The 18,023-nt window shown below is 43.8% G+C and overlaps 1 protein-coding gene across 1 annotated transcript in view; it reads left to right on the top strand.

The window, feature by feature from the left end:
* Positions 1-12,247, top strand: part of TMCO3 (transmembrane and coiled-coil domains 3) — a 41,138-nt gene extending 28,891 nt beyond the window's left edge. Inside the window, exons 11-13 of the mRNA XM_040425173.1 lie at positions 2,756-2,835; positions 7,745-7,894; positions 11,219-12,247. Coding sequence (XP_040281107.1) covers positions 2,756-2,835; positions 7,745-7,894; positions 11,219-11,332 — 344 coding nt within the window. The 3' untranslated portion in view covers positions 11,333-12,247. The remainder of the gene's footprint in view (positions 1-2,755; positions 2,836-7,744; positions 7,895-11,218) is intronic.
* Positions 12,248-18,023: the final 5,776 nt, after the last annotated feature.

Genomic DNA, 18,023 nt, shown 5'->3' with positions numbered 1-18,023 from the left:
CGCTATTGCGGACAAGAATAGGACATGTTCTATTTTTTTGCGGAGCCGCAGACCGGGAGTTCAGGGCCGCGGAACAGAAGTGCTGATGCGGACAGCACACTGTGTGCGTTCCGGATCTTTTTTGGCCCCATTGAAAATGAACAGGTCCGCACCCGTTACACATAATAGACTTCCTTTCCCATACTTCTAAGTCAATCACCAGTGAGCCCTATGATGATTCTTGTCCCTATCCTCAGCACACATGGTGTATAAGAGACAGTTTATGCTCAACTCACACAGATCTAGGACTCAGAATACAAATTATCACGACAGCATAGAGAGAGGAAAATAATTGCAGGTTACAGAAGACAGTTTGAGGGAAAGATCCAGAACACAAGGACACGTTGATTACAGCAGAGTGAGCCAGTCCAGTGAGGGATGCTGACTAATAAACAAGCTAAAGCCAACACATACAGAGGCAGTCAAGTACTTCATAAATGACTGGAGTAAGAAATGCACTTACTATGTACTGGAGGGAAGATGTGGCTGCCATACACAGAAAACAGCAGTCTGAGATGCTGAGTATTCTGCAGTGTTAAAGCTTTGAGCTCTGGGTGGGGAAGGGGCCTCTGCACTGAGCTGAGAAGCACACTGCGCTCTGGAGCTAGCCAGTGAAGAAAGATGCAACCACTTCCTTCAGTCCCCTCTGTGCTGCTAAGGATGGGATTTACCTACGTAGGCTACTTTCACATTAGCGTTTTCAATTCCGCTATTGAGATCCGCCATAGGATCTCAATAGCGGAAGAAAACGCTTCAGTTTTGTCCCCATTCATTGTCAATGGGGACAAAACTGAACGAAACGGAATGCACCAAAAATGCATTCCGTTCCGTTTGGTTGCGCTCCCATCGCAGACAGAATAACGCTGCTTGTTTTTCTGTCCCCGATGTGCGGAGCAAGACACACAATGTAAGTCAGTGGCGACGGATCTGTTTTCTCTGACACAATAGAAAACAGATCCGTCCCCCATTGACTTTCAGTGGTGTTCATGATGGATCCGTCATGGCTATAGAAGACATAATACAACCAGATCCGTTCATGACGACGATGCATGCGGTTTTATTATTGTAATGGAATCGTTTTTGCAGATCCATGACGGATCCGCAAAAAATGCTAGTGTAAAAGTAGCCTGTGAGTTGGCAGCAAAACTGCTAGAAGGGAGACCCCTAGTAGCAGAGATTTCAGAAGCGTTTTTAGGATGGAAAACATGAAGTGATTTTTGCAGATTTGTTCAGGTTCACCTAAAGTGATCTTGGAGAAGAAGTTGTTTGAAATGTTAGTGCCTATTTAAGGCAGAAGAAAAAGTGCTTACCTCTGTGGCAAAGGCTGTTATTAAATCATCATGACGTACTTGTCTGACCTTTTTTGCTCTAAATATCAGATGATTTTACTTGTCTTTATATTGGCCCTAGGAAAGCTTTGTTCATGGTATGGGAATATGCGTGCTATGGGGGAGATTTATCAAAAGCGGTAAACTGGCTTAGTTTCCCATAGCAACCAATCAGATTCCACCTTTCATTTTCCAAAGGAGCTCTGAAAAATGAAAGGTGGTAAACTAAGGCAGTTTTCCTTTTACACCAGTTTTGACAAATCTCCCCCTGTGTCTTTAAAACCAGTTCTTGGGGTCTAAATGGAGACTCGGCCACTGAAAATGAAAACATGTACAATACTGTGAGACAAGATGAATTTGTGGTGTACTTTGGCACTATATTACATGTCTTATTCACAGGATTAAAAATGTAAGTGATGGCTAGGCTATATAATGGCTCCAGGCGCCTCCACTTTTGGGTAGAAGTCTGGGGCCACGGTAGGGGGAGAGTTGCAGTTCCTTTACAGGAGTTGGTTGTGAGTGCAGAAGCAATAAAAGGAACTCAACTCCTTTATAGGGATCAGCAAGGATTGCATCTTCCCTGATCAGCATCTGGATCCAATCGTAAATCATTAAAGGGAACCTGTCACCGGGATTTTGGGTATAGAGCTGAGGACATGGGTTGCTAGATGGCCGCTAGCACATCCGCAATACCCAGTCCCCATAGCTCTGTGTGCTTTTATTGTGTATAAAAACCGATTTGATACATATGCAAATTAACCTGAGATGAGTCAGAGCTTGAAAATATGACTCTTCTCTGGTCACACAAGTAAGATATGACTTATGTTAATTTGCATATGTATAAAATCGGTTTTTTTAACACAATAAAAGCACACAGAGCTATGGGGACTGGATATTGCGGATGTGCTAGCGGCCATCTAGCAACCCATGTCCTCAGCTCTATACACAAAATCCCAGTGACAGGTTCCCTTTAAAGCGATCCGAATGATACATGAACTTACCATTACAATATATATAGTATGTCAGGAACAGGTGGTTGCCGTAGCGTGCCCTGTTCATCGAAAATCAGCACAACCAGTCACGTGGGGAGTAAAAGGTGCACCTAGCTACAAGGTCCAGGTCCAATGGACTTCTTTAGATTAAAAGCAGAATCTGGATGTTTTACGGGTGTGTTTTTGGTGCTGCGTGCACTCAAGAGAAATCCAAAATCCAAAGTGAAACTCCGCAGCTGTGGATTTCTAATTCTCAGGGCAGTTTTTTTTTGGTGCTGCATAGTGTGGATGAGTTTTAAATCTGCAGCGCATCCTTCCCATGTAGGCATACTCTAAATTGGAAATGTCATTTGTTCATGTTTATTTTTATATATTTTTTTAATTTATTTTTTACAGGACTTCATGTATTTCCATCATTTGTCATTTATGAGCTCACAATTCTTCTATCCTTGACATTGACATTGGTGATAATGAAGGTAAGATTTACCCTATGTGTGAGAGCCGGTTGTTTAGGGTGAGTTTACACAGGGCTTTTCCTGTGCAGAAAAAAGCCTACGCGGAATCCGCTTCAAAATTCAGTCTGGATTTTGACGAGATTTTTTTGATCCTACCCATTTAAGTAGGATTTGGCAATCCGCACCAAGAATGAACGTCCACTATGTGAAAAACTGTCATATTTCCACTGCATGAAGAACTATCCCCCACTCAGGACCCCCTCTGTGATAGCTGCTCTGTAAGGGCATCTCACACTCCCGCAGGCCCAAGATATTCCTGTATTACATGGTAGACTAGTCATGTGCATGTGCTAGCCCATCGCCCGCTAATTTCAGCAGTTTGCCAGAAGTCCACAGTATTTGTGTGGTCTCTGTTTGCTCAGCTAATTTTAGAAATCCCATAGCAGTGAATGGAGACCAAGCTGTGCACGCAGCTTGCACTCTATTCACTTCAGGGCTCATTCTTGAGATAGAGGTGGCAGGGGGACCTATCGATGTGCCATAAATGTCCCAGATGGGGAATACCCCTTTATAACGCAAGATTATCAGATCATGTCAACCATATACAGTAAAATTCCTTTAAGCTGGCAATAGTGGGACCAGAAGAGCCAAATTATGAATTATTCTGGATTACTGTAAAGTCATAGAAGATTACTGAATTTAAAGTTCTCTGAAGCCTACTCATTTTCCTGATTGATCATATTTTTATAGCTTATGCTAAGGAATGGCCATTGAGACATTTTAATACCCATTGCATCTTTAAATCTAAAATTCTCTGCTGCTTAATTTAACAATTTGTACATATAAGGGAAATATTGGGAGTCATTTACTAAGACCAGGGTTTTAGACACGGGTCTTAATAAAGCCCTGCACTGGCAGTGCATCCGCCAAAGTAATGAAGAGGCGCCAGCCTCTCGACAGTGACAAAAGAGGACAGTTTATTTACTAATGATTTGAGATGGAAACACACTTTAACTTGTATGACACAACAACTACAGATAAGGGTCCATTCACTCGTTCGCAAAATGGGTCCGCATCCGTTCCGCAATTTTGCGGAACAGGTGCGGACCCATTCATTTGCAATGGGGCCGGAATGTGCTGTCTGCAGTTGCAGATCCGCACTTCTGGATCCACACTTCCGTTCCGCAAAAAAATAGAACATGTCCTATTCTTGTCCGCAATTGCGGACAAGAAAAGGCTTTTTCTATGAGAGTGGTGAGATGCGGAAGTTCTATGAGATGCGGAACACATACGGTCGTGTGAATGGACCCTTAGGCTGGGTTCTCATCACATTTTATGGCTCAGTTTGACGTATACGTTAAGAAACAAAAAGGAAACAAAAACGCAGCACACCACGTTCTTGTATCCTGCAGAGTCCAGTAAAAAAAAAAACTATATGGTGAACGGATGCCAATTTATGGCATCAGTCTGAGGCATCGGTTTAACGGATATCGACAATCTCAAGGTTTCAAACAAAGTTGTTTACCCCCAATTGCGAAAAAGTGCCAATAATTTTGTCTGGCCCATTTTTGGAATTTTGCGTGAAATTATATCATTTTTGGCTTCTTTTTTCTTTTTTTTTTCTTTTTTTTTTGTTCCAATACACACAAAGGAAATAAATATGTGTCTAGCAAAACATGTATAATTACAATAATTTTCGGGGAGAAATACTTCATTTTCTGGAAAAATTTCAGGGGTGCCAACACGATCGGCCATGACTGTATATGTTTTTTGTATACGTTTAAACGGATTGGAAAAACACGATGTGAACCGAGCCTAAAATAGGTGGATTGCAGCATATTTTTCTATAGCAAATTCAAATTTTTGCTCATTTTTCGGATCACAGTGGTTAAGCTGAAAATGAAACTTTGTACTACTTTGGAAATTCAGCTTGTCCCCAGAGTCTTTGCAGCAGAGGTCAACCTCCCTCACAAAGTTTCATTTGCCTCATTGCTGCTTATCCTGAGATGCCCTCCCAGTTCTCTAGTAAGCCTCAGCCAAAGCCGCCTGCACTAGGCCAGACTACTTTCTACTTGTGAGATGAATCACTGATGCAAACCAACAGAGGAGATTTTTTCACTTGCAGACTCTCAAGTGGCTTAGCAAATCTCCTCTTGTGAGTGAGCAGAGCTAGAGCACTCCTGCTCAGCCACTACACAGTAGACATAGCCTTCTCCTTCCAGCTCCATCCATAGTTATGTCTCTGGTAGGGCTGAAACGATTACTCAAGTTAATCGATTAACTTGATTAGCTCCATGGTCACCCACCTGTCCGCACAGCGCTGCACTGGATCCTGACGTACACACATCGTCAGGACACAGTGCACGAAAAAGCGTGCACTATGACCTGATGATGTGTGACGTCAGGACGACAGTACAGCGCGTGAAGAACAGGATGGAAGAGTGGTGGAGTGTTGGCAGTGCCCCTACTGGAAAGCTAACTATTTTAGTTCACTGGCGCTGCAGCTGGGCATTAATGGCTAGGAGGGTGAGTGGGGGAACTGATGGCAGTGGGGGCAGCTGGTGGTACTGGGGGGAGCTGATAACACTGGGGGAGGAGCTGGTGGCACTGGGAGGGGGAGCAACTGATGACATGGGGAAGCTGGTGGCAGTGGAGGGGGAGCTGGTGGGAGTGGAGGGGGAGCTGGTGGCAGTGGAGGAGGAACTGGTGGCAGTGGAGGGGGAGCTGGTGGCAGTGGAGGGGGAGCTGGTGGCAGTGGAGGGGGAGCTTGTGGCAGTGGAGTGGGAGCTGGTGGCAGTGGAGTGGGAGCTGGTGGCATTGGAGGAGGAACTGGTGGCACAAGAGAGGGGGAACTTATGGCACTGGGGGGGGGGGACTGATGGCAGGGGAGCTGATGAGTTTTTGTAGAAAACATTCTTTTAATTAGCTTTTTTTTTATTAGAGTACTAGATTAATCATTGGATTAATCGCTAGAATACTTGATTAATAAAATAATCGATAGCTGCAGCCCTAGTCTCTGGTGGCGGCAGCTGCAAACTGCTGATCAGTGGGGGTGCCGGGTGTCAGACCCCCACCAATCTGATATTGATGATCTACCTTGAGGAAAAGTTATCAGTTTCTAAAAGCTCTTTAAAATCGACTGGTTCCTGCTCAAAGGCTGGCCATGCATATAAGAGGTATGGCTGCCAAACTGGCCAATGATGATATGTGTATGGGGGCCTCTCAACTCTCCCCTATGGATGTTATGGGAGATAAGGATTGGGCAGTTGTATTTCAAATACCCATTCCATTTGTACTTGGGGAGACAAACTGATGTGAAAGTAGTCTGGCAGTAACTTCCATGAAAACGAAAGGGGATACAAAACATCCTGCACGAGATGATACTAAATATGCAGATGTGCATGGCTACATTTATAAAGCCACAGAAAATAATGCACTATAATAATAGAAGCAAACATAACATATGGACTAAGCCCTCACTCTATTGATAAAATCTGAGACACTTGGCCAATACATTTTGATCAAAACACATCTAAGCCCACCTACAAGCGACAAGGTGGTCTCAGTTCAGGCAGGTCCTACGCTAAACCTGCCTATGCCGTTATGCATAGGTAGGTTCCACCCTCTTCTTAATGAGAACACTTGTATGCCCGGCATAGCATGCAGGTGTATGAGGGGTCTGGCATGATAGCTGACTGCAAATGAATGTTCATGTATGGGTGACCTAAGGTGGATTTACACTGCCCGATAATCAGGCAGATTATCGGGAACAAACGTTCCTGCATAAGCTCATTCCTGACAAGCTGCCCGTGTAAATGTTTAGTCGATCACCGATGAACGAGTGAAATGCTCGGCCATCGGGTGATCCTGTCGTTCTTGCAGGCACACCAATTATTGTTTCTTGGCAGCAGATTGTGCCGTCTAAACAGCGATCTGCTGCCCGGAAACAATGATTCTGTATGGTGACAGGCGATCGCAATAGCTATCCATACTGTGAAGGAGATCGCTGCATGTAAATACAGTGGTCTTCTTCTCTGAACGAGCAGCCGACTGTCGGGAAGGAACGCTTCCTTTTCAACAATCGGCTGTACATTGGACCATCTAAACCTGCCTTAAGGTCTACTGGTAAATCACAATTTTCTATTTGGTCTCTCCTGCTTTTTAAGGGGAGTCACCAGAAAATCCACTGTTAAGCATGCCCAATACTTTGTAGGGCTGTCTCAGCTGAATGTAATATCTCTCACTTGGCGATCTGTTGCTTTATTCTGGCTCCTCTCCCAGTCCCTCCCTTTTTCTTGATTGACAGTGCCAGGCAGGATGACTATGCAGAAACCTAGTCCTGTCAATTAAGGAGAGCGAGGGTTTGGCAGAGAAAGCAAAATTAGTAAGGATGACTCGAGAGTGGATTGGGCATGTCCTCGGTGCAACTAACTAGTGCTGAGCGAATCGAGCAGTTGATTCGGGCAAATGCTTCGGTTTTAAAGTTGACTCATTTATTCACACATCTAATGTCTGGGGGTCCTTGGATAAAGTTGTGCTAAATGGGATATTTTTTTATGAATCAGTAAACTCTGTCCATTGTATAGCGGCTGTGCTTGGTATCGCAACTCCGCCTCATTGAAGTGAATGGGGCTGAGCACAATACCAAGGACAGCTGCTATACAATGCACGGTAAGCACAGAGAAGACCACGGCACTCACAGGAGCGTCAGTACCTTCTCAAACAGCGGGGGCCCTGGGTGTTGGTAGTAAAATCCTAGAAAACCCCTTTAATGAGAAGCACCCTGTCATGGGAGGTGGCATAATATGACTGATCCCACAGATCAATAGATTATATTCAACTACACAGCAAATGAACATAATTGTGTACCTGGAAAATATCACTTGTTTGCATATTGTAATAGCCGTATATGTTTTTTTTTCCTTTTTAGTTTGTTTTGGCAGTGCTTGTACTGTCTTTGATTCTACCAAAAAGCAGTCAGTACATTAAGTGGATCGTGTCTGCAGGGCTGGCTCAAGTCAGTGAGTTCTCATTTGTTTTAGGCAGCAGAGCCCGCAGGTCGGGGATCATTTCACGAGAGGTGAGTCTTATAATGTCAAAGGTTTATTTGGGTAGCATATTAACAGAATTATCTCAATATGAGTGCCAGCTTAGGATGTGGGTGCCCACGTTAATATATAAGGGTGCTCAGATCAGATATACCAAATGCTGAACATACTGGGCTGTGGGGGGAGTTGAGATTTAAAAACGGCAATGCACAGTCTGTTAGGCTGGGAGTATTCCTTTAAATGGAGTCTGTTAGCACAAAATTAACTTTTCACTTAGCACAATACCTGGTTGGGCTGCCAACCTATGTTATACTTTTAGATGCTGGAACTGATCCTGCAATCTTGAGAAAATAATTTTTTAATCCATATGCAAATTAGATCTCAAGTGCACCAAGGGCCAGGCACAGTAATGTTGAGGAAGGGCAGGAGCTAAGGTGCATTAAGTGGCTTGGGCCCTCCATTGGTGCACTTGAGAGCTAATTTGCATATGGATAAAATGGATCAGTTTAGCCCTAGTTTATTATGGTCTTACCTTATAGGGCGGCCCCCACTGATGCCATGGCACTTTTTTTTTCGTTCGTCGGGTGTTGGCCCCGTTGATTTCGGCGCCTTATATTATAATGAGCCGACTCGGTTATACTAGGCGGAGACTCGCAGTTTGGCTGGGAGCGGTTCTCTTCGCCCAGGCTGTGAGCGCATCCAATCAGAGCGCACTGTTTTTAGCCAGGGAGAATGAGGCGCCGAAATCAACGGGGCCAACAGCGGATGAACGGGGAATAAAAAAAATAAAAGTGCCATGGCATCAGTGGGGGCCGCCCTATAAGGTAAGACCATAATTAGACTAGGGCTAAACTGATGAAAGGTCCTCTTTAAGCAACACACCATTCATGTACGTCAAAAGTATGGAGGTTTAAAAATGGTGCCTGCTCACAAGCTGCTGGGCTTCTGCTGTTTTAAACAGCAAAGACCCAGGACTAATGTCTGCGATCAGGGATAATTCCAGTCGCAGAATTTAATTTAACCCCTGAGATGCCATGGTCAGTTTGTGATGATGGCATCTGAGGCAGCATTCCCCAGAAGCACTGCACTCACAGGGCCCAAAGGTCTTCCCCGCACTGAAATTGGGGAAGCTGTTTCTTCAGGCCTGGGCTACACTGGGACTTTTTTTTAGCGTGACTGATTGATTTTAACTATTGAATGACCGCTGTACAAGAATTTAGTCAACTGAGTGCATTCATTTGGTCTGCAGCTGTAGTTCGAGTTAAAATCAATCAGTCGCGCTACAAAAAGTCGCAGTGTAGCCCGAGCCACATGGTAATAGCCTGGGTCTCTCTGAAGAAAGTCAGCCTTTTACCACTGTAGTTCTTATTGAGGCCTGTAGGTGGAAGGGCTCCCATAAGCACATAGCGAATCTACCATACATTGCAATTAGAGATGAGCGAATTTCATATTTTGAAATTCGTTCATGCTTCGTTTACTGGTAAAAGGTGAATTGTGTTATGGATTCCGTTACCACGGACCATAACGCAATTATATGACGGAATGCATAACGGAATGCTTTTAGAGGCATTCCGTTATTCATTCCGTCATAATAGAAGTCTATAGGCTGCAAAACAGATCGGTTCTGTTTCCGTTATGCAGGGGAGTCCTCTACTGCAAAACGGAAACGGGACGGATCCATTTTAGAGGCATTCCAGAAACGTGACGGAGCCTTTAGAGGCATTCCGTTATGCATTCCATCATAGAATTGCGTTATGGTCCGTGGTAACGGAATCCATAAAGCAATTCACCTTTTACCAGTACACGAAGCGTGAACGAATTTCATAACCTGAAATTCTCTCATCTCTAATTGCAATAATAATTATTTGCAGTGTAAGGCTACTTTCACACCTGCGTTCGGGTGTCCGCTCGTGAGCTCCGTTTGAAGGGGCTCACAAGCGGCCCCGAACGCAACCGTTCAGCCCTAATGCATTCTGAGTGGAGGCGGATCCGCTCAGAATGCATCAGTCTGGCAGCGTTCAGCCTCCACTCAGCGAGCGGACACCTGAACGCTGCTTGCAGCGTTCGGGTGTCCGCCTGGCCGTGCGGAGGCAAGCGGATCCGTCCAGACTTACAATGGAAGTCAATGGGGACGGATCCGCTTGAAGATGACACAATATGGCTCAATCTTCAAACGGATCCGTGCCCTATTGACTTTCAATGTAAAGTCTGGACGGATCCGTTCAGGCTACTTTCAGACTTAGTTTTTTTTTCAAACTATAATGCAGACGGATCCGTTCTGAACGGATACAAACGTCTGCATTATAGGAGCGGATCCGTCTGATCAGACATCAGACTGACCCGCTCTGAACACTAGTGTGAAAGTAGCCTAAGGCAGACGCAATCTAAAGAGTGCATGTTCAGGTCCCCCTGCTCAAAAAAACTGAAAAAAAAGAAAAAAGTTTTTGAAAATATTTAAAAATTCTAATTGCCAACATCAAATACTGATGTAAAATATTGACCATAATATGCAAGTGTGAAAGTTATCGGAAATGAGTTTTCCAAGGGATGCTCCTTCCCGATAACTGCCCTGTGTTATGGTGCCTCTGATCACCCGCTGAAAGCATCATTGATGCGGTGATCAAAATCATGGTTCTGGGCAGCAGATAGTCCTGTCTAAACATCAGTCTTCTGTTCAGAAACAATGGATGTGTATGGGGATGAGTGATCACATACCCATACAGAGGAGCGATTGCTGCTTGTAAGTGCAGCTTTCACCTCCTGTAATAAGTAAGCAGTTATCGGGAATGAATGGTTTATTCCTGATAATTGCTTCATGTGTCGGCCCATGTCAGGAACAGTATATCAAGGTAGTTCAAATCAAATTTGCAGAATATAGGTATCAAACTGTACTCTATTCTGTACTGAATTTTGTCATACGGGTAGAGTACATGACATGCTTGAAATTACCGTAACTATGTTTTAGACACTTTCTATTGCCACCTTAAAAAAGATGCAAAAAAGGGGCATGTTTAAGAGGAGTCATAAGCTACAGTGACTGTATGAAAGAAATCACAATTTTTGGGACTAATTACTGGTGTACGTGTACGACAACCATGAAGTGTCTTAAAGAAAAGTGCTAAGTGGGTTGTGCTTCATGTATCATGCAGCACATATGAAAAATTTGGCAGGTATTCCTGTTCCCTAAGATAAATAAAGGTGGTTTTAAGGTGGAATGTCCCTTTCTGAACTCGCATACTTCTGTGACACTGGGCACTTATTGAGCCTTTAGTAAATAATCGAATGTGAGGAACGTTTTCTAACATGTTAAGGTGTTGAAGATTTGCTTATTTGAATAAACTTTCATGTGCTTACAGGTCTACCTCCTTATCCTCAGTGTGACAACCCTAAGCCTTCTCCTAGCACCTGCCCTGTGGAGAGTAGCTATTACCAAATGTGTTCCAAGACCAGATAAACGGCTGAACACTTGATATCCTCCAGACTATGAACATCACCAGTGTTTCTTATACCCTGTATGCACAGAAAACTATGTAGCCCTTTGCTACAAGGACGCTTTTAGAAGGTAAAGCTGGTTTGGGTCATGCTTTGGTATTACTGGACTCCTCACCATCTTGGTCATGGTCCATCATACCTAATCTTTGCAGCAACGTCCTGGAGATAGCCTTGAATATTTCTCCTCTATGTGCCTTTTAATCTAAATCTTGTTTTATTTTTATTTTTGAGCATCATATTGAAGTATTTTTATTGCACTACTTTGTGCTGTTTGCTAGGATTGTTGGATCAAGGTGCAGAAAAAAGAATGGCTTATGGGAGAGGCCTGCAGCAACTCATGCGTCATTGCACTTGTACTGAAAGTTAAGCTCCTGGTCAAAGTATTGTTAAGACTCATATTACTTCTCTATTTCAGTAAGACACTGTCCTCTGCAATAATCGAATGCCAACACATTTGCAGGTTCTACTGTATCAAGGAAATATTTTTATGAAGGAGGGGCTGTATACTGGCTTTATCCCTGACTGTTGTTTTTGTATGAACTTTTTGTTTTCCTTTTGTGTAAAATGTTAAGGACATTATGGAGGAGTTTTATCAAAGCTGGTGCAAAGGTAGCAACCAAAATCCACCTTTTATTTTCCAGAGATCCTTTGGAAAATGAAAGGATCAATCTGATTGGTAGCTATGGGCAACTAAGTCAGTTTTCCTTTGCAGCAGTTTTGATAAATCTTCCCCATTACGTATTCAGTGAAGGTTCAAGAAGGGCTTTATTTAATCTAAGATGGGTACGACATATTCCAGATATTTGAGCACACAACACTAATAATTGCAGGAATGGAATGTGTTTTTTTTTTTTTTTATAAACCTTTTATGTGGAAAGTGCCAGACACCAGAACGAAAATGAAGAATTTGTTCTGGCTCATTTATTCTTTCATAAACAGTTACATCGACCATGATTTCTCCAACCTGAGGGGAGTTGTTAAAGGGGTTTTCTCAGAGTACACCATTAATGACCTATCTTCAGGATTAATCGTCAATATCAGATGGGTGAGGAAGGGACACATGGCTAGCATGAGCGCTGCGCCCTTTTCACAAGCACAGCTCTGTCCGTTGTATAGCGCAGGGCTGGCCAACCTGGGGCAATTCCCACCATGCCCTGCTGTAGACCGATAGCTGTAGGCTGTCTGGGCATGCTGGAAGTTGTCGTTTTGCAACAGCTGGAGAGCCGCAGGTTGGCGAGCCCTGGTATAGCGGCTGTGCTTGGTATTGCAGCCCAGGCCCATTCACTTCAATGAGACTGAGCTGCACATACGTCATGCGACTGATGAACATGATATCACTGGTGTAAAAAGAGGCTGCAAAGCTCATCAGAGTGCTGTGGCTTCTTCAAACAGTGGGACCCCCACAATCCGATATGGATGACCTATCCTGAGGATTTTACTCCCAGAAAACCCCTTTAATAATGTAAAGCCTAAAAATCCAGATGTGACTACAGTTAAATAAGTATCTGCTTTAGACCACCGACTAATGCCCTAGAAGAGTGGGTTTCCCTCTCTGGACCAGGATCAGGACTTTTAACCAGAGCAGAGGGTGGCTACAAAGAGCATCTCTACCTCTGTAGGACCCATCATCTCTGTGTTATACAGACCGCACATTGGTTTCATGCAATGCTTCTATTTCCTTGTGGTGGTGCTGCGGGAAACGGATCTCCCACCGAATACAGCTGATCGCTGGGGTCACATTAGTGGGACACCTGGTGATCATTTGTCTAGAGACCTTTCTAACAAAACACACTATAACCCTAGTGTCCTACTCCGTTGTGTCATACTGTTATATGGGAGTGGGCATATGGGGAGTTGTTTGGCCGAATTACTGCATGTAGTAAGTAAAATGGGATCATCCTGGTTTACAGACACCCCATTCAAGATGGACATAGACATAGGGTAAGTGTTTGGATGATATATATATTAGTCCTGACCCATAGGCCAAACGTACATGTCATTTCATACAATGTGTAAAAAATAGGATAGCACATGTAAAGACCAACTTGATCCTAAGTTACCATAATAGTTATGGACAGAGGAAATCTGCAGAATTAGGGGGTCGAAATATATTTTTGTTTGTTACAAAGATCTATCTTGATTGTTAGTCACTACACGGTACTGGCTTTCCTCCACATCACAGGAAAGCGCCAGGATAGCCAAACATCCCCCCCCATATCTCAGCTCCTCTTTTTAAAAGTTGGGATATAGTACTGTATACTGCTGTATTCAGCTTCCTTTAGCAGTCCCATACACCTTGAAAGAAGCAGGAGTGCACATGATCGACCGCCACTCCATTCAAACAGTGACCCTGGGATCTGTGGGGGCTCTAGTTGTCAGACCTCCACCAAACAGACACTTATCACATCTCTGGCAGTCAGACATGAATTTCCGGGTTTTGAGAGGCACAAAGCTGTCCAGAATCCCCTACAAACATGCATGCTCCGTTCTCTCCCAGTGGAATAAGGGATTGGCCATGCCGAAATCTAGCACGTTGGGAGACTCGTGTTCTGGACTAATTCAATTTTTTATTTATTTTTAGATAATACTTTATTTCCTTTTAGACCATGTACTGCTCTTGTTGCACATCTCTGTACCAGTTGTGTTACTGGTATTAACTAATTCCAGTTTCACAGAGACCAAATGGTATACCAGAGTCTTAATAAGTTAGAGCTCTTATGAATGCTGCTATTCCAAATGAAAAGGAATCATATCCTGAAATAGATTACTGTTAGTTGGAGATAACTACAGGACCAAGTTTTTGTTGTCGTAAAGGAACGCTGTACATTCTTTCTTTCACCTTGTTTGCTGCCAATCACACTCTTGCTATAAATTGTCGATAAATATTCAGATTTGGCACAAATGTACCCATATATTTTTGTTCGTTTACTTGGCTTAAAAGGGTTATTCCCATCCAAAAATATAAATAGTGTCATCCTGATCACTGGGGATCTGACCTCTAGGACCCCATCTATCATGATAAAGAAGGGGCCAAAGTCTTGTTTGCTTATTCCCTGCACATTGGAGATCCCAGCCACCCAGTCTGCAGGTATTGTAGATCACTGCACAGTATGTTGGGATATTCCATAACATTTTGGGATGGGGATAGACTCTTTAAAACCTGTGAAGGATCAGCAATGGGTTAACCAGGTCCGGTGATCCTTCATCCTGAGCTTTAGGGGGGATCCCTACAGTGACATCCTTACCAATCATTAAAGGGGTTGTCCAGGCGGTAGATATTCATGACCTATCCTTAGCATAGACCAGGGATGGGCAAGCTGCGGCTCTCCAGCTGTTGTAAAACTACAAATCCCATCATGCCCAGCTGTAGGCTGATAGCTGTAGGCAGACTGGGCATACTGGGAGTTGTAGTTTTACAACAGCTGGAGGGCCGCAGTTTGCCCATCCCTGGCATAGGCCATCAATATCAGATTGGTGGCATCCGACATCTGGAACCCCAACCAATCAGCTGTTCTCTGCAGCCACCAGCGCCAGAAATATCGCAGTGGATGGAGACTGAAGCACGCCGCCGTCTATTGTGTAGTAGTCATGTTACTGCAGCTTGGCTCTCCTTCAGTATACTGATGAGCTGTCCTACAGCTGACCAACCCAATCCTCCGAACCTGTGCTCAGTTAAAAAAAAGAGCTCACCTTTCTGCAGTCCCGCCATTCCCACACTGCGGCAGCTATAGGTCCCAACTGGCCCGGATGTGGCTTTGTCCCATGCCTTAGTGGTCAAATGTGCTAGAATGGCACGTAATTAGCTTGTCACTAGCAGGGATGCCATTGATTGGTCAGAGAATTATGCCACTTCTGGTCTGGCAAGGACCAAAACCATCCAGGAACAGGGCTACAATGCGGAAATGATGTGACGGACAGGTTTTTTTATTTTTCTTAAAGAGAGCCTGTCACCGGAATTTTGTGTACAGAGCTGAGGACATGGGTTGCTAGATGGTCGCTAGCACATCCGCAATCCTCAGCTCTATACCCAAAATCCCGGTGACAGGTTCCCTTTAAGTCCCTCCAAGGATTGGCTAAGCCAGACCATCCCTTGAAGTCCTGGCGTTCACTAGAGATTTAGCATCCCTTGCTGTCATGGAAATACCCCATGTAAATGAAATGGACAGTAATGTTGCTTTATCGGAATAATGTAAATGGTTGTATTACTTGAAGGTTAAAATAAAGAGAATGTAAAAATGTTTTTTTGCTCTTCACGTTTTTTTTTTTTTTTTTATGTCTGATGGCTCTGCTGTGCCGTATTCCAACCTATAATGGTGAATACATATACTCATTCTCATGTTCACACCTTCTACTCTATGGATTTATGGCTTGATGGAAGAGTACAGTCGTGGCCAAAAGTTTTGAGAATTACATAAATATTGGAAATTGGAAAAGTTGCTGCTTAAGTTTTTATAATAGCAATTTGCATATACTCCAGAATGTTATGAAGAGTGATCAGATGAATTGCATAGTCCTTCTTTGCCATGAAAATTAACTTAATCCCAAAAAAAACTTTCCACTGCATTTCATTGCTGTCATTAAACGACCTGCTGAGATCATTTCAGTAATCGTCTTGTTAACTCAGGTGAGAATGTTGACGAGCACAAGGCTGGAGATCATTATGTCAGGCTGATTGGGTTAAAATGGCAGACTTGACATGTTAAAAGGAGGGTGATGCTTGAAATCATTGTTCTTCCATTGTTAACCATGGTGACCTGCAAAGAAACGCGTGCAGCCATCATTGCGTTGCATAAAAATGGCTTCACAGGCAAGGATATTGTGGCTACTAAGATTGCACCTCAATCAACAATTTATAGGATCATCAAGAACTTCAAGGAAAGAGGTTCAATTCTTGTTAAGAAGGCTTCAGGGCATCCAAGAAAGTCCAGCAAGCGCCAGGATCGTCTCCTAAAGAGAATTCAGCTGCGGGATCGGAGTGCCACCAGTGCAGAGCTTGCTCAGGAATGGCAGCAGGCAGGTGTGAGCGCATCTGCACGCACAGTGAGGCGAAGACTTTTGGAAGATGGCCTGGTGTCAAGAACGGCAGCAAAGAAGCCACTTCTCTCCAAAAAAAACATCACGAACGGATTGATCTTCTGCAGAAAGTTTGGTGAATGGACTGCTGAGGACTGGGGCAAAGTCATATTCTCCGATGAAGCCTCTTTCCGATTGTTTGGGGCATCTGGAAAAACGCTTGTCCGGAGAAGAAAAGGTGAGCGCTACCAACAGTCCTGTGTCATGCCAACAGTAAAGCATCCTGAGACCATTCATGTGTGGGGTTGCTTCTCATCCAAGGGAGTGGGCTCACTCACAATTTTGCCCAAAAACACAGCCATGAATAAAGAATGGTACCAAAACACCCTCCAACAGCAACTTCTTCCAACAACAGTTTGGTGAAGAACAATGCATTTTCCAGCACGATGGAGCACCGTGCCATAAGGCAAAAGTGATAACTAAGTGGCTCTTGGACCAAAACATTGACATTTTGGGTCCATGGCCTGGAAACTCCCCAGATCTTAATCCCATTGAGAACTTTTGGTCAATCCTCAAGAGGCGGGTGGACAAACAAAAATCCACTAATTCTGACAAACTCCAAGAAGTGATTATGAAAGAATGGGTTGCTATCAGTCAGGAATTGGCCCAGAAGTTGATTGAGAGCATGCCCAGTCGAATTGCAGAGGTCCTGAAAAAGAAGGGCCAACACTGCAAATACTGACTCTTTGCATAAATGTCATGTAATTGTCGATAAAAGCCTTTGAAACGTATGAAGTGCGTGTAATTATATTTCACTACATCACAGAAACAACTGAAACAAAGATCTAAAAGCAGTTTAGCAGCAAACTTTGTGAAAACTAATATTTGTGTCATTCTCAAAACTTTTGGCCACGACTGTAGAAGGGAGTCATGGAAATTTCCTTTTTGTGATCTTCATCAGTCTTGCACCGGATCACTTATGCCGGATTTTACCATCTTTCCTTCACTGAATCAATATTAGTCTTTCTCACACGGTCATGTTTGCCACTCTACATGCACGATCCTGGCCAGACGTCTGATATTATATAGCACCAGAATGTACAGTGATGAAGAACGGAGTATATCTTTAAAGCAACAGATGTTCTTATTTCCTGAACAGTATTGAGGATTTCCATTTCTACCTGAAAGGGCCTAAAGACAACCTGTCAGTAGGTCATGAATTTCCAATTGTGCGCATTATCACCTTATAATTGGCTCCCTGAACATTTAGGAGTTGATTTTGATCCGACACCCTCCCCCTTTGCCAAAACATGGACCCCAGTATTTTCAGGGCACTAAATACGCAAAAACACAGTAGCTTGCTACGGGGGTGCAACAATTGCTACTCACTAGGAAAAGTTCTGTTCCCAGCACTTCCCAATCATGGCTGGACAGTGTCGGAGTATCTGGCTCAGTGTGTATACATGTCCTTGCCCTGCTACACAGATCTGAGGAGGGAGAGGACTGAAGAAAAGCCCCTCGGAACCAGGAGAATGTGGGTCTGCTGCATCTGCTTACTCCGGTTCCCGATGACTTCTCTTCATTCCTCTGGTCCTGTACACACGCTCTGACGTTGCCCAGCCATAAGCGGACAGAGTCAGAGCTAGGAATCAAACT

The sequence above is a fragment of the Bufo bufo genome, chromosome 3, assembly GCF_905171765.1.
Source record: "Bufo bufo chromosome 3, aBufBuf1.1, whole genome shotgun sequence".
In the NCBI taxonomy this organism is placed as follows: domain Eukaryota; kingdom Metazoa; phylum Chordata; class Amphibia; order Anura; family Bufonidae; genus Bufo; species Bufo bufo.
This window is presented reverse-complemented; position numbering and strand designations above follow the sequence as displayed.